The sequence below is a fragment of the Gigantopelta aegis genome, chromosome 4 (genome assembly GCF_016097555.1).
Source record: "Gigantopelta aegis isolate Gae_Host chromosome 4, Gae_host_genome, whole genome shotgun sequence".
Classification (NCBI taxonomy): Eukaryota; Metazoa; Mollusca; class Gastropoda; order Neomphalida; family Peltospiridae; genus Gigantopelta; species Gigantopelta aegis.
Genome location: NC_054702.1, coordinates 34,076,820 through 34,098,233, shown reverse-complemented (window position 1 = coordinate 34,098,233; position 21,414 = coordinate 34,076,820). Strand labels below are relative to the sequence as shown.

The window sequence follows — 21,414 nt, the reverse complement described above, 5'->3', positions numbered from 1 at the left end:
TAAAATGTTTTGAAATTGGGACGATGCATTTATGTACTATAACAAATTTTAAACAGCACTTCTCTTATTATATAATCTTTCGAAAATATTTGTTTAATGTTTTCATTAATATCCAAGATTTTAGGGTTCGTAGTTTTACCCTTCTTACCCTCTGGCAGAAACTCTGATACATTCTTTTTACTCTTGTTTATAGTTGCAATACATACATTCTATTTACTGTTGTTTTGAAAGTATTCTGCTTATAGTTTTCTTTATCAAGTCAATCTCTTTTTTTTTCCAATGGCTCAAACCCAGAATCATGGGAGTAACTCATGCATGCCAGGCTGTTTAACTATGCTCACAAAATAATTAAATGATAAGATACATAAATCTAAGCTTTAATCTATAAAGTTAAAAGGGTAGTCTTTAGTCTCTTTTTTTCTTATGATACAATGAACAGTGCATATCAAAACCTTTAAATAAGATGCCAAAAAGCAATGACAAATTCTCTGCAAGTCTTGAATTTAAAAGTATAGATCCATTAATTTATAATAAAAATATATATACTGCCATCTTCCTGATGGTGGCGTCGTGGCAGGCCATCGGTCTACAGGCTGGTAGGTACTGGGTTCGGATCCCAGTCGAGGCATGGGATTTTTAATCCAGATACCGACTCCAAACCCTGAGTGAGTGCTCCGCAAGGCTCAATGGGTAGGTGTAAACCACTTGCATCGACCAGTGATCCATAACTGGTTCAACAAAGGCCATGGTTTGTGCTATCCTGCCTGTGGGAAGCGCAAATAAAAGATTCCTTGCTGCCAATCGGAAGAGTAGCCCATGTAGTGGCGACAGCGGGTTTCCTCTCAAAATCTGTGTGATCCGTAACCATATGTCTGACGCCATATAACCGTAAATAAAATGTGTTGAGTGCGTTGTTAAATAAAACACTTCTTTCTTTTCCATCTTCCTGCACCACCCAATCACTACATTAAAAATATGAGATCAACTAAAAGTGACTGTGTTGTTAACATATGATGCTCATTTCTTTCAATTTTAAAAACATTAAAACAAAAAATCTAAATTATAAATAATTATTCAAAATTGAAATCTTTTACAAAACAAACAAGAATTATGCAAATAAAAATACAAATCCATGAATTTTTACATAAAATGTGGAAATCTGAATGAAAAAACATAAAAGGAGGCCATTGCATGTTGAAATAATCAGCAATGAGATTGGAATGAGTTTCAAGAATGACAAAATCCAGTGACCACAATTTATGAACAGCTGCAGATCTTCTGAATATAAAACTACATGTAGTTGATATAACTTATTTTAATTGAAACAGATTCTTAAGCCATTTGGACATTTTCATATCTGTCTACATCTCACAATGAAAATGTGTGTGTGAATTTATTTATTAAATAAATATATGTGTTTATATACAAAATGTAGCATTTACAATAAATGTAAAAAGATTCAAATTATGAATTTTGACTAAAAAAAATTTGAATAAAAAATAATTTTCATATCTGTCTACATCTCACGATGAAAATGTGTGTGAATTTATTTATTAAATAAATATATGTTTATATACAAAATGTAGTTTTTGCAATAAATTTTTGAATAAAAAATAATGATAGCCTTTAAGGAATGATGCTGATTATTGGAGTCTTAACAACATTAAGTGATTAAACCCTGACTAAATAGGACTGGGGACAGGCTATAACTCAGTTGGTAGAGCGTTCACATGAGGTGCCTTGGTTACAGGAATGATGCTGATTATTGGAGTCTTAACAACATTAAGTGATTAAACCCTGACTAAATAGGACTGGGGACGGCTATAACTCAGTTGGTAGAGCGTTCACATGAGGTGCCTTGGTTACAGGAATGATGCTGATTATTGGAGTCTTAACAACATTAAGTGATTAAACCCCGACTAAATAGGACTGGGGACGGCTATAACTCAGTTGGTAGAGCGTTCACATGAGGTGCCTTGGTTACAGGAATGATGCTGATTATTGGAGTCTTAACAACATTAAGTGATTAAACCCCGACTAAATAGGACTGGGGACGGCTATAACTCAGTTGGTAGAGCGTTCACATGAGGTGCCTTGGTTACAGGAATGATGCTGATTATTGGAGTCTTAACAACATTAAGTGATTAAACCCCGACTAAATAGGACTGGGGACGGCTATAACTCAGTTGGTAGAGCGTTCACATGAGGTGCCTTGGTTACAGGAATGATGCTGATTATTGGAGTCTTAACAACATTAAGTGATTAAACCCCGACTAAATAGGACTGGGGACGGGCTATAACTCAGTTGGTAGAGCGTTCACATGAGGTGCCTTGGTTACAGGAATGATGCTGATTATTGGAGTCTTAACAACATTAAGTGATTAAACCCCGACTAAATAGGACTGGGGACGGCTATAACTCAGTTGGTAGAGCGTTCACATGAGGTGCCTTGGTTACAGGAATGATGCTGATTATTGGAGTCTTAACAACATTAAGTGATTAAACCCTGACTAAATAGGACTGGGGACGGATATAACTCAGTTGGTAGAGCGTTCACATGAGGTGCCTTGGTTACAGGAATGATGCTGATTATTGGAGTCTTAACAACATTAAGTGATTAAACCCTGACTAAATAGGACTGGGGATGGGCTATAACTCAGTTGGTAGAGCGTTCACATGAGGTGCCTTGGTTACAGGAATGATGCTGATTATTGGAGTCTTAACAACATTAAGTGATTAAACCCTGACTAAATAGGACTGGGGATGGGCTATAACTCAGTTGGTAGAGCATTCACATAAGGTGCCTTGGTTACAGGAATGGTGCTGATTATTGGAGTCTTAACAACATTAAGTGATTAAACCCCGACTAAATAGGACTGGGGATGGGCTATAACTCAGTTGGTAGAGCGTTCACATGAGGTGCCTTGGTTACAGGAATGGTGCTGATTATTGGAGTCTTAACAACATTAAGTGATTAAACCCTGACTAAATAGGACTGGGGACGGCTATAACTCAGTTGGTAGAGCGTTCACATGAGGTGCCTTGGTTACAGGAATGATGCTGATTATTGGAGTCTTAACAACATTAAGTGATTAAACCCCGACTAAATAGGACTGGGGACGGCTATAACTCAGTTGGTAGAGCGTTCACATGAGGTGCCTTGGTTACAGGAATGATGCTGATTATTGGAGTCTTAACAACATTAAGTGATTAAACCCCGACTAAATAGGACTGGGGACGGCTATAACTCAGTTGGTAGAGCGTTCACATGAGGTGCCTTGGTTACAGGAATGATGCTGATTATTGGAGTCTTAACAACATTAAGTGATTAAACCCCGACTAAATAGGACTGGGGACGGCTATAACTCAGTTGGTAGAGCGTTCACATGAGGTGCCTTGGTTACAGGAATGATGCTGATTATTGGAGTCTTAACAACATTAAGTGATTAAACCCCGACTAAATAGGACTGGGGACGGGCTATAACTCAGTTGGTAGAGCGTTCACATGAGGTGCCTTGGTTACAGGAATGATGCTGATTATTGGAGTCTTAACAACATTAAGTGATTAAACCCCGACTAAATAGGACTGGGGACGGCTATAACTCAGTTGGTAGAGCGTTCACATGAGGTGCCTTGGTTACAGGAATGATGCTGATTATTGGAGTCTTAACAACATTAAGTGATTAAACCCTGACTAAATAGGACTGGGGACGGATATAACTCAGTTGGTAGAGCGTTCACATGAGGTGCCTTGGTTACAGGAATGATGCTGATTATTGGAGTCTTAACAACATTAAGTGATTAAACCCTGACTAAATAGGACTGGGGATGGGCTATAACTCAGTTGGTAGAGCGTTCACATGAGGTGCCTTGGTTACAGGAATGATGCTGATTATTGGAGTCTTAACAACATTAAGTGATTAAACCCTGACTAAATAGGACTGGGGATGGGCTATAACTCAGTTGGTAGAGCATTCACATAAGGTGCAGGAATGGTGCTGATTATTGGAGTCTTAACAACATTAAGTGATTAAACCTAAATAGGTTACAGTTGGTAATGAGGTGCTGGTTATGATTTATTGGAGTCTTAACAACATTAAGTGATTAAACCCTGACTAAATAGGACTGGGGACGGGCTATAACTCAGTTGGTAGAGCGTTCACATGAGGTGCCTTGGTTACAGGAATGATGCTGATTATTGGAGTCTTAACAACATTAAGTGATTAAACCCCTGACTAAATAGGACTAAATCAGGGTACTGAGGTGATGGGATTATTGGAGTCTATTAAGTGATTAAACCCTGACTAAATAGTTGGGCTAGAGAGCGTTCACATGAGGTGCCTTGGTTACAGGAATGATGCTGATTATTGGAGTCTTAACAACATTAAGTGATTAAACCCTGACTAAATAGGACTGGGGATGGGCTATAACTCAGTTGGTAGAGCATTCACATAAGGTGCCTTGGTTACAGGAATGGTGCTGATTATTGGAGTCTTAACAACATTAAGTGATTAAACCCCGACTAAATAGGACTGGGGATGGGCTATAACTCAGTTGGTAGAGCGTTCACATGAGGTGCCTTGGTTACAGGAATGGTGCTGATTATTGGAGTCTTAACAACATTAAGTGATTAAACCCTGACTAAATAGGACTGGGGAATAACTCAGTTGGTAGAGCGTTCACATGAGGTGCCTTGGTTACAGGAATGATGCTGATTATTGGAGTCTTAACAACATTAAGTGATTAAACCCCGACTAAATAGGACTGGGGATGGGCTATAACTCAGTTGGTAGAGCGTTCACATGAGGTGCCTTGGTTACAGGAATGGTGCTGATTATTGGAGTCTTAACAACATTAAGTGATTAAACCCTGACTAAATAGGACTGGGGATGGGCTATAACTCAGTTGGTAGAGCGTTCACATGAGGTGCCTTGGTTACAGGAATGGTGCTGATTATTGGAGTCTTAACAACATTAAGTGATTAAACCCTGACTAAATAGGACTGGGGATGGGCTATAACTCAGTTGGTAGAGCGTTCACATGAGGTGCCTTGGTTACAGGAATGGTGCTGATTATTGGAGTCTTAACAACATTAAGTGATTAAACCCTGACTAAATAGGACTGGGGATGGGCTATAACTCAGTTGGTAGAGCGTTCACATGAGGTGCTTTGGTTACAGGAATGAACCTCCTTGGTGGACCCATTTTCTGATTGGGATTTTTCTTTCATCTCAACCAATGCCCCATGTCTGGTATATCAAAAGTTGTGGTATGTGCTGTCCTGTCTATGGGAAAGTGCATATAAAAGATCACTTGCTACTAATGGAAAAATGCAGCGGGTTTCCTCTTAAGAATACAAATCAAAATTATCTTTGAATATTTGACATTCAATAGCCACTGATTGATAAATCAATGTTCTGTAGTGGTGGTTTTAAAAAATCCCCAAATCATGAAAGAACAAAAGCCCATCCACAAAGTGAAAAAGTATATTTCATTGTTCTGGCTCAAGTTTGAAATGGATAGTATAAAAACTACCATCTTTTAACAACGAACCTACCGATGTTTAAAATTGTGGCGTTATGTTGGTTTTCATATGTCCATGTTTTTTTAATAAATACACTAGACCATTGTATTTTAAAAGTAAAGCACTATTTCACTTAATTAAAATTTAACTAAAATTTATACATGCAAGACTATTTTTGGTCTGCATTGAAATTTTAACCTAAAATGGCTATATTTTATTGTATTAATTGTTTGTTAGATAGGCTGAAAGTCATTTATTAGCACCGTTGGTGCAAATATTACTCGACCCCTCCCCTCCCCATCCCACACTTCACTTGCCAGTCTAGACTTTCCTGCTCAAATTCCTGAACATGTAAAACAAAATAACAGACAATACTTAGAATTAAATTTATAACATACTTATTAATAATAGCACTAAAAGTTCATATTTTATTTTCAATTATTATTTTTAATTTATTCTTTAACAATAACACTCAATAAAATAAAGTTTGTTTTATTTAACGACGCCACTAGAGCACATTGATTTTTAATCTTATCATCGGCTATTGGACGTCAAACATATGGTCATTCTGACACTGTTTTTAGAGGAAACCCGCTGTCGCCACATAGGCTACTCTTCTTTACGACAGGCAGCAAGGGATCTTTTATTTGCGCTTCCCACAGGCAGGATAGCACAAACCATGGCCTTTGTTGAACCAGTTATGGATCAATGGTCGGTGCAAGTGGTTTACACCTACCCATTGAGCCTTGCGGAGCACTCACTCAGGGTTTGGAGTCGGTATCTGGATTAAAAATCCCATGCCTCGACTGGGATCCGAACCCAGTACCTACCAGCCTGTAGACCGATGGCCTGCCACGACGCCACCGAGGCCGGTAACACTCAATAAGACAAAGTACAAATAAAAAGTGACGTCATAATTTTTCTCAACACTGTTATTTTTAAGTTCATAGAAAAATGAACAACCTCACATTACTATGGCTTGACTAATGGAATGACATTAAATTGTAATGAATGGAAACGAAATTTAATCATTCCCACTTAAGAATACCAATATACATTGTATATACATATTGTCAGCATCAACCAATCTGGAATAAACAACAAAGAAAGAAATGTTTTATTTAACGTCGCACTCAACACATTTTATTTACGGTTATATGGCGTCAGACATATGGTTAAGGAGTAAAGGACCACACAGAATTTGAGAGGAAACCCGCTGTCGCCACTACATGGGCTACTCTTTCCGATTAGCAGCAAGGGATCTTTTATTTGCACTTCCCACAGGCAGGATAGCACAAACCATGGCCTTTGTTGAACCAGTTATGGAACACTAGTCGGTGCAAGTGGTTTACACCTACCCATTGAGCCTTGCGGAGCATTCACTCAGGGTTTGGAGTCGGTATTTGGATTAAAAATCCCATGCTTCGACTGGGATCCAAACCCAGTACCTACCAGCCTGTAGACCGATGGCCTAACCACGATGCCACCAAGGCCGGTGGAATAAACAACAACTACTACTACATAACAACACTGCGTATGGAACACAAACACTGACAAAGAATGGTAATTAATGTATTAGGTAGATGTCATCGAGTGCTGGTCAAAATGCATAGTGTACATGAATAATGCAGTCATGCATCGTGCTGCAAGTCAGAATGAATGAATGGCTGTCGAATTATCTGTTACAACTACACAAGACAGAAACAATTGTACACATGGTTACAACCCCTTAAAAAACACAACACGTAAATCAGGTCAAAATAAAACTTTGAACACAAGAGAACAGAAATAAAAAGTGAAAAAAAAACAAAAAAAGAATGTTATGCTTCATCATGAGGTTATTTGTGTCAAACTGTGTTGTTTTTTTATGTTGAGATCAGTAGTTAAAAAACAAATTGGAATGATTTTTATTATTTTATTTTTTTGGTGCCAATAATTGATTACAGGTTTCAAAACTGATCACCCCATCATTAAGTTTAACTGATAAATTTTTCATACAAAATTGTATTTGGAATACCTCAAGTAAGGATTAGTCTTTGATGAACCTATATTGTCCAGAAAACACACAGACACACACACATGCACACACACACACACGCACACAGACACATACACACACACGCACGCACACAGACACATATGCACAGACACACACACATACACACACACTCACACATACATACACACACACTCACACATACATACACACACACTCACTCACACACACATACATACACACACACACGATGGAAAAGAAATCAACATAAAAGCTAATTTCAAAACATATATGAATTATTTTTGCCAGACAGATAGATAACTAGTTTAATGTGCTCATATATTGCTAGATATGATACATTTATTCCATTGATACATTGGAAAATGACAATTTCATCTTTTTTTTTATCAACTATTGTTACTTCCTTGCCAGCTATGTTTTACATTATAGATTACTTATATTGTTAAACAAGATAAAACAAGATCTTAACATAGCCACCTACTAATAAATAAACAGAAGATGTCAACAATCTGAGGTACTGACATAAATTTGATTTTCAACTGGTGGGTGGGTGGGGGGAGACACAGCTTCAACGATTAAGGGGAAAGCTGTGTGCCCCGCCTCTAATGCCTATTTGAATAAGCTGCCTCTACTTTAACACATATTTAACAGTCATCTCAAACTTTTCTTCTCCTCCCTACCACCACAATTTCCTTCCTTACTTTTTCAGCTTTGTTTAAATACTTAGAAACTATTTAGGACTAAAAAAAATTGACATTTTATGTGAATGATTCACTGGAGGCATTTCAGATAGCTACGAAATACAAATGTATGCATTCAGTTTCAAGGCTAGCTCTAGCGAAATTTATTTTAATTTGGCGAATAAATTTCTTGTAGTAATTGTTATTTTATTCGAAAATACCTGGGTTCTTGCCATTTTTAAAGTTTAAATAAATGATTTGGCGAAATTTTCTGCTCACCCAGAGCTAGCCCTGAAGTGTTTTACCATGTGAAATAAGTACATGTACCATACATGTAAAACAGACATGCCACAGATCAATATAATTTTTACTGAACACAACATGCCACTGATTTTCCTAACACTGAGAACAAGGGTCAACCATAATAGTTACCTGGTAATTACGTTTTTATCAAATTCCATTTTCATTTGTAACACTGTAACAGCTGTTCCCTTAATTATTTTTGTGCATTCTTGTAACAGGCGTGTACATGGTATCACAACATGAATCATTACATTATCGACAGAACAGACATATGTTATGTTGCCAATTCAGTGTTTACAATAAAACCGTGAGTGTAAGGTATTCAAAACTAGCATGTGGTAAAGTAAAAAAAAACCCAACAACATTCTAATGGTCAACTTAAGAGACTGAAATCTATAAGATTTTATTTAAGAAATTAAATGATATAACAGAGGTTGTAACCAGTTGTTATTAGTCAAGTTTTCACAGCACTGAGCTACTGGTTGAGGTGCAATCTGAAAATCTTCAAGTCTTACCGTAGTCAAAAACTAGGGGCCCATTTCTGTTTACTTCTGAAAATACTTAAATTCAAGGCAAGCATGTGATTTCTAGTTGTCCATTTATAGTCAAATGGAATTTAAAAGTTCACAAACTGCCTTAAAAATTAAAGTGATTACAAATTAATAGTTACGTGTACTGGTAGTATGTGATTTTAACTAATGGAGAAGCACTCTCTAGTGGTGGATTATGAAAGTGGTCCAGACATCCTTTTAAGACAGTCACACATTTGTAATTCAAAACTTGACATTAAGAAAACAAACTAGAAAACAAACACCCACCCACCCCAAAAAAACAACAACCCATAAACCCCACAAACTATCATTATCAAACAACTAAATGTATAGTTCATTATCACCTTTAACAACCAGAAGAGTACATAGACAGGGTTTCTGCCAGAGGGTAAAATGGGTATGGCGCTATACCCAAATTATTTTGCAGCTTTTTTTTTTAAGTTAATCTTTTGACCAAATTAATTACTCTTATCATTACTGTATGATTTTCTTAACCCTAACCCTAAACTAAACCCATTTTCTTTCTGTGGGAGCCCCCCATACACCCTGTTGACTGTGGTTGCATTCAATTTTATAGCGCCATACCCAAACATTTCTTTCTGGTGGAAACACTGATAGATACTAGTAATTAAAATTTGCATATCACCCATGTCGCCATTTAAACCCAGCCAGCCACACCTTTTAAGCCAGCATTTACTAAAAATAATAAACAAATAAATAAAGTTTTAAATGTGTGTCCATTATTACGTAGTTAAAGAGATTGTCCTGACTTTGCTGCAATTAAGATGTTGCCAACTAATAGAGGCTTTTTAACAATTGTAAGTAAATGTGTTTCTGATTGCCCTACAATTTGTACTAGGTCAAACTTTATTTTAAATCCTAATATATATTTTTTTGTTATGTACAAAATTATTTGGAGACATAAAAAACTAAACCTGTTTTCTTACAAATAGAATAATAATATACTCATCAAAAAAAGAAACTTGACATTGGTAAAAATAATGCTATCAGATTATTTTTATAAAATCAAAGACTTTGTAAGGACAATCAAGTAAGTGATCGAATGGTGATGCAAAAACACTATAAAACACGTTCGATTAGAATAAACATAGCCATAGTCAATGTTTGTACTGAAACGCAAAAGTGCAATCTTCAGAGAAGCACGTGCATCATGAAGTTTTGTAACTTTGCATGCCGAACCCTCCGTTGGTGGGGCATAAAAGGCCACATCAGTAGTGATTCAAACAAACCGCATAACGATACCGTACGTAATGCAATAATGTCAAGATTGATGTCAGCTAAACGCAATAATGCCATTGGGAAATTGCAAGCAGGGGCAACTCAACAAGTTGTGGCAGAGTAACCACCACCGCTCAAGATCGATATATCCAGGTGTGTAATTTTCAAAAGCGAACCACAACAGCAACACAAATCCCTGGACTACGCAGAATTTCTGACCAGACAGTTTGTAATCGGCTCAAGGAGGTAGGAATTTTCCCTAGAAGACCAGTGCGATGTAACGTTTTGACCCCACATCACTTAGCAGACAATCTGCAGTGGTGCCAGCAGAGGGTGAGATGGACACGTGCCAGGTGGAGGACTGTTTTGTTCTCAGATGAGTCTCATTTTCTCCTGTCACATGCTGATGAATGCACACATGTCTATAGACATTGAGGAGAACATTATGCTCCAAACTACATGCAACATGTCAACCATTTTGGTGGTGGAAGTGTCATGGTGTGGGCAGGAATCCATCATGGTGGTAGGACGGCTCTTGTGCATGTGGCAGGTGCACTGACGGGCATCAGATATCGAGAGACGAGATCCTGCAGCATCATATCATTCCGCACATGAACATAAATGGTGGAATGTTTTAGCATGACAATGTCAGACCACATGTTGCACGTATTAGTCAGGAGTTTCTGCAGAACCACAATGTCCAGACATTATCTTGACCTGCCCATTAGCCGGATTTAAACCCAATAGAACATCTATGGGATGCACTGGATCAGCATGTGCGCCGGAGGAATCCACCACCCCAGACACTTCCGTAACTTTTTACAACACTGCAGCATAATGGCAAAACATTCCACATGTTGTGCAACATTTGACTGCTTCCATGAGTCGCCGTTGTCAAGCTGTCATCAGGGCTCTCGTGGTGGTCATAACCGATACTGACATTTTGCCCACCCCTATATCACACACATGCCTGTATATATGTTTCAGGTGGATTCCCAGAGATACTGTTTTGGACATGTACAGAGTAATCCCCGTCCCATGGCATCTTGATATTTGGTTGCTTGTATCATGTCTACCAGGGTTTTTTATTATTAAACTTTGAAAATCAATGTCAAGTTTTTCTTTTTTTGAAAAGTATACATGGTTAAAATGCCAGATTTGATTTTGTCTTTAGAATGTTGATGAATTCATTTGTTTTTGTAGTTCCACAACAAATTAATTTGAATTTCATTTCTATACCCTGCAGTGACACAATTCTGTCTGAATATATTAATGTATATTAAATGATGCATATACCAATATGTCTTTTTAGCATTAAAATTTTATTTGTTTTGTTGGGGGGGGGGGGGGGGGGGGGGTTCAAATTAAAATAGATTTTAAATAATTAACTTGCTTCTTTACTTTCTGTTTACAATTCATTATAACTAAAATTGTTTCGTTTTGGGATTTCTTTACATCAAAATTAAATCAGACCCAAAATACTATAAAATAATTTCATACATCTGCTCTGAAATTTAATTTAGTTGTTCCACAGTTGTTTCTTTCTTATCCGTATTTATTTTTATTATTCATTATTTATTTTTTATGTTCTAAAAGGAAGCTAAAACTAGTACTGCTAGCATTGCTCATTACAGTAGTATTTTTAAAAAACAAAAAAGAATGAAATAAATGGAAGCCTACAGTAAATAATAGGAAAGCATCTTAAATCCAGTTAGAAGCCCACCATCGGTAGTGAAAGGGTGAGCTAAACATAGGACTGTTTCATGCAAATTACCTCTTTCTAATTCGGCATCAAGTTCAGCTGCATTAATGAAAACAAATACAACATACACATTCATTAATTAAAAAATACAACATATACATTCTGCATTCATACACAGTACAGGTGCAGGTATTACTAAAACACACCAAAATAAATGCTCCAAAGTAACACAACAAATACAAATATGGTATATAGAGGGTATACAATTATAGTCCCTCCCATTCTCCTACAAAAATGTTTTTATATAAATAATTTCAGTTTGGTTTGATGTAAGAAGAAAAGTAAAAATGTTTTAGAATTAAAAAAAAAAAAAATTGTGTGCAATTTAGAAAACAATAGGCTAAGAAATAAATAACTTGTAGTAAATTCTATAGTATGAAAAAAGGCATTCCCTGTGGGAAGGACTATAAATACTAGTACTAGTAGCTGAGTAAAAATATATGTATGGCCAAATCTTGCAGATGGAGCTCAGCCACTCCACTGCTTTGTCTCACTCTGGATTTGCACATTATGGTCCAAATTTTTAAACCCGATTTTAGTCTTACATTAACACATACATTTACAATGCTTAATCACTTGCATTTAAGAAACACAGACAGCCTATATTTGGTCCTCTGTTTTCAGCTCCTTTAGCTTATGAAAGTTTAGGTTCAATTGACATTAATTTAACTTGGGAAAAAACAATTTACAATTTGAATGCATGTAGCTCCTATCAAGTTTTATGTCAGCTCCTATCAAGTTATATGTCAGCTTCTATTAAGTTTTATGTCAGCACCTTGTTAAATAACTTTGATGATTATGTATTACCATGGTTTCTGCCAGAGGGTAAAATGGGTATGGCGCCATACCCAAAATTGTTTGCAGATTTCTTTTTTTTAAGTTAACCTTTTGATAAAATTAATTACTCTTATCATTACTGTATGATTTTCTTAACCCTAACCCTAAACTTAACCCATTTTCTTTCTGGGGGAGGCCCCCCATACTGACTGTTGACTGTGCTTGCATTCAATTCCATAGAGCCATACCCAAAAATTTCATTCTGGCAGAAACACTGATTACATCTGTTGTCGTTATACACTCAGTTTGCAGTAACAGCACATACAATGTACATTTACTCAAGTGTACCGGTAATTGTAAAGTGGGAGGGAGCAGGATGTAAGTCACAGCATTTTAAGTGGGAGTGAGCAAGTATTAAACTTAGCTCAGTGGTAGTGCTTCTCGCATCCTTGGGTCATGGGATCACTCCTTCCTCAGTAGCTCCATTTAATTAATCCACATTCCAACCATGCTCTTTGTGACTAGTACATGTACATCAAGCACATATAGAAGATATACTTTCTGTCCATGGAAAAGTACAGTACATCAAGCACATATAGAAGATATACTTTCTGTCCATGGAAAAGGGCAATCAGTCTACTGGTGTAGCCAGAGTGGAGACTATGGGAGCCATGGTCCACACCACAACACCCCCCCCCCACCCCACCCCACCCCACCATGTTATATATATTCCTGTCTCCCTATAACATGACTAATAGACAGTGTACTGCCCCCCTCCCCCATCTCCATTATAAAATCCTGGCTATGCCAGTGAATCTGTCACTGGTTTTTGGAAGAAGTAATCAGCAGCAGGTTTCTTCTTTAAATAGTAAGTCTCTTGGCCAAGCATTACAATTAGTATATGTCTGATATCTAGGTAACAGCTGTTGATTAAACAATATCATTAGTTCCAATGTACCATACAAACATAAAAACTGGTCAGATTAACGAACAAGTCATATTTAGAAATGCATTCAAGTCAGACATGCTTGGTATCGTTTGAAAAGTTATTATAGAGTCAAATATTATGTACCGGTATATTAATCCATTTTCAGCAGATGTTGCAGTGTATTTAGTTATTTATAGTGCAACTAATGTAACACTACTAACAGTGAATGTGCAAGGCTTCTAGAATTTTTATAAAATCCACTAGCCATGGGATCAGTGATTTTTAAAATGTACTAACCACGATTAAAAATTCATTAGCCCAACTTTACTTTGAGTTAATACAATTTTACTAAATAATAGTAAAAATTGGATATGTGACCTAAAGAGAGAGAAAAGCTTAAAAACACTAACAGTGGGGGTGAGGGCAGGATATTCATATTTACAAAATAGACTTAACTGCAACATTTGACCCAAAAAAATTCACTAGCCGTCGGGCATGGCAATAGTAGTTATTTACTAGCCCAACATTAAATAACACTAGCCATGGGAGTGGGGCTGCCATAGTCTAGAAGCCCTGATGTGGAAATATTCCATGAAAAAATTCCATTAAAACATTTATTAACATACATGTATATATTTGTTATTCAGGGCTCACACTGCTCATAGCCAAAATAGCCAACTGTTATTTTTAATTTTTTTTTACAAAGAGGCTACAAGTTACATTTAGCAATTGGCTAATAAAAGTTTGATTCAATTGGTCATTTTGTAATATTTTTCAAAGAAATATTTTACATTTGTGAAAATTGTCTAAAAACAGTATTATTCCCAGTGTGAGCTCTGGTTATATGTGTATATATGTACACTACATGTTTGTATACAAGTAAAAAGAAATACATGTATGTATATAGATTCTTATTAAGTAATGAAGTTTGGGTTAAAGGAACCAATACATGGGAATGAATTGCTAACATTAGCAACCATGCAGTGCTTACTGTTTAATTGGTATCTGTAAAGCTGCCTTCCATACTCTTCTGGTAAAAAACAACAACTGACCATACTTACAAACGTAATAATCAAATTTTAAAAATATTTTTAACTGTACAGGTATATATATTGTACATGACATTGTATATGCATGCATAACATGCAAATCCTCATTAAAACTTGTACATTTAAAACAACATATGTACAAAATCATCCAAGATTGCATTCATACAGTTAAGTACAATACAATTTACATTACATATATTACTGTCCAAATAAACATATACCAGTTTTACTACAAAAATTTACAATAATACATTATAATTTATTTTAATAACAATATAAATAAATTTATAAATTCACCAATATTAAAATGATACTGGTGCCTGGGGTCAATTTTTTTTTCTTTTATTACTGTGCATTACACCCAGTACCCATAACAGAATTAACACGGTTGTCACTGCGTCATATATTCTGGACATACATTTAGTGAATACATAATAAAATTATATATTATAAGCATTTATATTTGTCAAGCAGAAGCGGTGCTAAATATATGTACATACATGTGTACAGAGTGAATGCAAAATATAATTAGTCTGAACGATCAACAAAATATTTTTGAATTAAGTTTTTAATTCTGTTTGACAAATAAAATAAAACTGTTTACAACTACTTAGTTACCTATAACCTATGACCTAAATAAAAGAAACATCATAATATTGCAGTACTGAAATTATTAATAAAAACTAACCTTCTTTAGCAGACGACAGTTCAGTGCCATCAGTATCAAATTCCAGTTCTGGTTCATCTGTGCTTACAAATGAATCTTGATGTTCCACAGTAATATGTCTTGGCTCACCAGATGCTTTACAAATAAAAAAAATAAACTTCAATGAAACATAATGTAGCCATCTAATTGATCACAGGGAGAATCTGGAAAACTACAAGTAACTACCGTACTACAGTATCTAGATTATTCAGGATTCATAACATGGCCTTTTAAAACAAGTGAGATTGGTGAAGTTTAATTCCAGCTCTTGAAATTTGTGGAGGCTGCTGTAAAATTGATTTGCAATTTAGCATTTGTATAATTATCAGGATATTTATACTTTGTTATAATTTGTACACTAAACTGACGTTGCAAGATGACCTGAATTTCAACAGCTGTAAATCAAATAAAAAAGGGTGTTTTGAAAATTTGTACTCCTCAAATTGTTGAATGGAAAATCACAGCGTTAAAAGGGAAGTGTGCTCGTAATAAGTGTCAATACTACTATTTAAAGTGTCAATATTATGTATTACAATACTGTTTGAATACACAATGATACCTGTACCCACCTAGAGGTTAACACAAAACAGAACATGGTTGTGACACATTTATCAAGTTTACAATTGCACTGTACTGATACTTTAATGTGCATCTATTTGAAAAAACCCCACAATTCATTCAATTGATTCAGGTGCAATTAGTAAATTGCTTAATGTGATTTTGAGGAGAACGATGTACTGTTGTCAACATTTTTGACATGTGGTAACCCAAATGACCGTTCTCAATTTATTTCAATACCTGCATGCAATAATTTTTGTATTTGAAATTTGTTATCACTATCACTTATCAGTCAGAAACCCTGGTTTCTTTGTTTCAACTAGTTTTCTTACTATTTTGATAAATGTGATAAAGGAAAGCATTGACATTAAATAAGCTTTAGTGCACCTAATGCTCAATATAGTTCAAGTTTTAAATAAAATATTTAATAATATAATTTAACTTATATCATGATACAAAAACTTTAGTAATATTAGCTCATTCCAAGTCTTTCACACCCCTCAGATTGAATTTATAGGCATGCATGAGTGTTATTATATTTGTGCCCGTCAAAAATGAATACAGTATTAACACTATAGTTACACATATATGTATAATTATAAAATGAGTCTATAAATGTTAAAACTGCATTTTTATTTTAAAAGGATTTTTAGTAAAGGAGATCATAACAATCAGAATGTCACATCCTGGCTTAAATCGTTAGGTACCATGGAATGGCCCTAATTAGGAATGGTTGCTATTTACTTTTAAGAGCAAGTTCTGTGTTGAATAGTTTTATAGTGTTTTTTCTGCATGTCAAATCTGAAAGCTTACCAAAAGTTACTAAAGAGCGTTAGGTAAGAAAGATGTAATTCTTGAAAATTACCATTTGATGATTTTTTGAAGGCAGATAGATTCTTACGTAACACGTGTTAGCATACGGTTTTTATTATTATTTGTCTAAAATTATTACTGGACCTTTAACAAATGATCAAATACCATAAAATGTTGCCTACATGTAAACTGATTAAACTAACTCACCTCCAAGATCATCAACAACTTCTTCATGTTCCTCAGACATTGTGACCAATAATATTGATAAATTTTTCTTGAATGCCAATAGATGTATTATACATGTATTACATTGCCGTCTAAATAAGACAATAGTAACTGCACTATAAGATATCTCTTTGACCTATCACAGAATTCCAGTTCTTGTCCAAATCATTAGGTCATAAAAATACTCTCTATTTTTTGTGCTGTCCATATGCAAATCATTCAAGATACTTTAAAATCCTGGTTCAGTGGTTTTTTGCTTTGGGTTTTTTGTTTTGTTTTGTTTTAATTAATGCAGTTATCCTTCAATTACTAAAATACATAACAAGAGTGTTACTCAACTGCCCAACTTCCAAGTCCAACCGGAAGTGTAATTTTGTAAACACCAATTTCAACTTTGTACACATCTTGCTTTCATAAAAATCATTTTACACTACTGTGCTTCAGAATCACAATACCACGTGTTTAATTCCTGCAATAAAAACTTAGAAAATATCAGCAAACAAATGCTATGTTTTTCTAATGATTTCCTGATTTTCTTTACTGGTGCAAACGTCACAACATTTCCACCGAAGGTAGGTAACTCTACTTCTACATTTTTGTCCTGCTAATTTCCTCCCATGGTTTGCGGCAATGACCGAAGCATGTTCAGGAGGGTGAGCGGTCGTTTAAAAGTTTTTGTTTTGTTTAAGACACCACTAGAGCACATTGATTTATTAATCATCGGCTATTAGATGTCAAACATTTGGTAATGTTTACATATAGTCTTAGAGAGGAAACCGGCTACATTTTTCCATTAGTAGCAAGGGATCTTTTATATGCACCATCCCACGGACAGGGTAGTACATACCATGGCCTTTGATATACCAGTCGGGGTGCACAGGCTGGAACAAAAAATAGCCCAATGGGCCAACCAATGGGGATGAATAGATAGAACAAGATGGAAACCATCTAAATTGTTCACAAGTGCTCACTCTCCTGAACATGCTGCTGGTTCTGATGATGAAATGATATGGTATGTGCTATCCTGTCTGCAGGAATGTGCAATTAAAATAAAAACGTTTCTTTTTTACGTTTGTTTTGTTTAACGATACCACTACATCACGTTAATATATCAATCATTGGCTACTGCATGGATGTCAAACATTTAGTAATTTTTGACATGTTCTCAGAGGAAACCCAATACATTTTTCCATTATTAGCAAGGGATCTTAAAATTATTATAGTAACTTTCTCACAGACAGGACAGCACATACCATAGCCTGTGATATCCTAGTCGTAGGTGGGACAGTGAGAAACCCAATCCGATGCAAGAACCTTAGATGAGTGCTAGCTCTCAACCAACTGAGATAGATCCAATCCCAGGGGTGGTGCAGATGGTACGGCCAGTATGGCTGTAGCCGTACCACTTCTCAAAGAGGTATACCATGGCTGTACCACTTTTTTTTGTGTGCAATATATTCCTTGTATCTGTGAAAATATCCTTCAGAGCTGAATTCGTCTGACAACCTCGATCCGTACCACTATTTTTTTCATTGTGCCACCACTGAAACCCGTTCAGGACAGTGTACATGAACCTTAATAATAATTGATTATAAGAAAGTAGATTACACGACCACAAAGTAGACATATTATTAAAAAAACTCAAAAGTTAAAGTTTGTTTTGTTTAACGACACCACTAGAACACACTGATTTATTAATTATCGGCAGTTGGATGTCAGACATTTGGTAATTTTGATATATAGTCTTATTAGGGAGGAAAAGTTTGTTTTGTTTAACGACACCACTAGAGCACATTGATTTATTAATCATCAGCTATTGGATGTCAAACATGGTCATATTGACACAGTCGTAGAGATGAAACATGTTACATTTTTCAATTAGTAGCAAGGGATCTTTTATGTGCACCATCCCACAGACAGAACAGCACATACCACAGCCTTTGATATACCAGTCATGGTGCACTGGCTAGAGTGAGAAATAGCCCAGTAGGCCCACTGACAGGGTATTAGAGAGGAAACCCGCTACATTTTTCCATTAGTAACGAGGGATATTTTATGTGCACCATCCCAGAGACAGGATAGTACATACCATGACCTTTGATTGAGCACTGGCTGGAATGAGAAATAGCCCAATAGGCCTACCGATGGGGATCGATCCCAACCGACCATGCATCAAGCAAGTTCTTTACCACTGGGCTACATCCTGCCCCAGTAAAAAACCCACCCTCAAATGCATCCAAAGAAAAAAAGGCGTGTTGGGTGCAGCTGATTGATAAAGCGCTAACCTCAGTGGATCCATTGTGTTTTCAGTTTAAACCAATGTCACGTACAAGACAGATACAACAAAGTTAAATTTGTTTTGTTTAATGATCCCACTAGAGCACATTGATTTCTTAATCATCGGCCTCCGGGTTGAATTACCAGACACATTTTCCATTGTTTTCTTTTTGTTGTTGTGAGTTTATACTAAATATAGCTCCCTAATCTCCGACAAGTCATCCATCCTGCTGTGTGACTTGAATAAATATATCTGAACGACAAAATCATTAACATATTCAAAGTCGTATCTCTATGCGAGTCAGAGTCAATAAGTAGTTTTGACAGTATCATGACTGTTTCGGTGAGTCACTGGCAGGTATTTTCCACCAAGAGGACTGCCACTTCCAAGGAAGATCTTATACGGTTACAACGTGCAGTATAATGATACGGAACGATGTCAACATCAGACTGCATCCAATATATTAGCATGTTGACGAATTGTCATACAGAAATGTTTTTGAAAATAAATATATTTATTTGCACGAGATGGGTGGAGTGGTAACATATTGGGAAAAGTTTTAAACATGCTTCTCATGGACATCCTTATCAAAGGATCCATAGTTTTATCCCCTATCTGAACTTGGGGCGGGATATAGCTCGTCTGATGTGCGATTGGTCTAGGATCATTGATCTCTATCGGTGGGTACAAATGATGTAATAAAGGCCATGCTATCCTGTCCATAGGACGGTGAATACAAAATATTTCTTGCTTCCAATCGAAAAGCATAGTCCATGAAGTGGTGACAGCAGGTTTCCTCTCTCATTATCTGTATAGTCCTTAACTATATGTTTGATGCTGATAGGTGGACCCAACAATATTTTGTTTGAGGAACGAATCCAGGAAATATTTTGAGAGGGGAATATGAGAAATTTACCAACTCATCAAAAGAGCAACTTGATGAAAATTAAAAAGAAAACCAGAACAAGTTTTTAAATAAAGATTGTTTTGTGTAATGACACCACTAGATCACATTGATTAACTAATCATCAGCTATTGGATGTCAAACATTTGGTAATTGTGACACATAGTCATCAGAGGAAACCTGCTACATTTTTCCTAATGCTGCAAGGGATGTTTTATATGCCCTTTCCTACAGACAGGAAAACACATACCACAGCCTTTGACTAGTTGTAGTGCACTGGTTGAAGAAGAAGAAAAAAACCGCAATCAGTTGAATGGATCCACCGAGGTGGTTCGATCCTGCAATGCAAGCACCTCAACGGAGCACTCGGCCAACTGAGCTAAATCCCGCCTCACCACAAAAAGAAGCACCTCCTTCAACAACTGCTTTATACTCAGACCATGGTATGTGCTGTTCTGTTTGTGGGAAAGCACATATGAAATAAGATATCTTACTGATTTTTGTTAGTCACTTAAATGATTGTTGCGAGATTATCAAGACGCCAAATCTGAAATGTTGTTAGCAAACATTCCTTTCTTTTATAACGTTTTCTTTTACGTCTGCTTTCAGGTCTGTAGTTTGTGCTAGCATAGACAATGGTGTACTCGTCATATTTGATCCAGTGCATTTTTTTTCCCCACTGGTACCATACTCGTCAGACCCAAACCCAGCTCCTGTGTTCAATACTGACCACAAGGAAAGAGTGGGAGGTAGTTTGTTTTTGTACAACCACAACTGACAACAACAAAAATTCAACCATATGTATGTACAGAGAAAATATTTCTGCAGGCCGACCAAACATATTAATTGCAGTGTTTCCCACCAATCCCATATATGATCAATTCTGAAACCGCACTAATGATGAAAAATCCACCCATTACCAACATTAAAAAATTCATATAAAAACATGTTAAGTTTTAAACCCATACCAACTCAAAAAGAAAAAAAGAGAAAAAAAAAGAAATCCAGTAAAAATTAAAATGTTACTTTACAAAGTATCATTAAAATATACATTTTAAATCTCATTTTTAACACAGAGGTGAAGACAAAATGCTAGAACAG

The 21,414-nt window shown here is 36.0% G+C and overlaps 1 protein-coding gene across 2 annotated transcripts in view; it reads right to left on the bottom strand.

Moving 5' to 3' along the window:
* LOC121370439 (rho GTPase-activating protein 1-like) overlaps positions 1–17,681 on the bottom strand; it is a 53,130-nt gene extending 35,449 nt beyond the window's left edge. For both annotated transcript variants that reach the window (XM_041495660.1, XM_041495661.1), the window contains exons 1-2: positions 17,114–17,681; positions 15,518–15,631 (exon numbers count right to left, since the gene is read on the bottom strand). In XM_041495660.1, coding sequence (XP_041351594.1) covers positions 15,518–15,631; positions 17,114–17,153 — 154 coding nt within the window. In that variant the 5' untranslated portion in view covers positions 17,154–17,681. The remainder of the gene's footprint in view (positions 1–15,517; positions 15,632–17,113) is intronic.
* Positions 17,682–21,414: the final 3,733 nt, after the last annotated feature.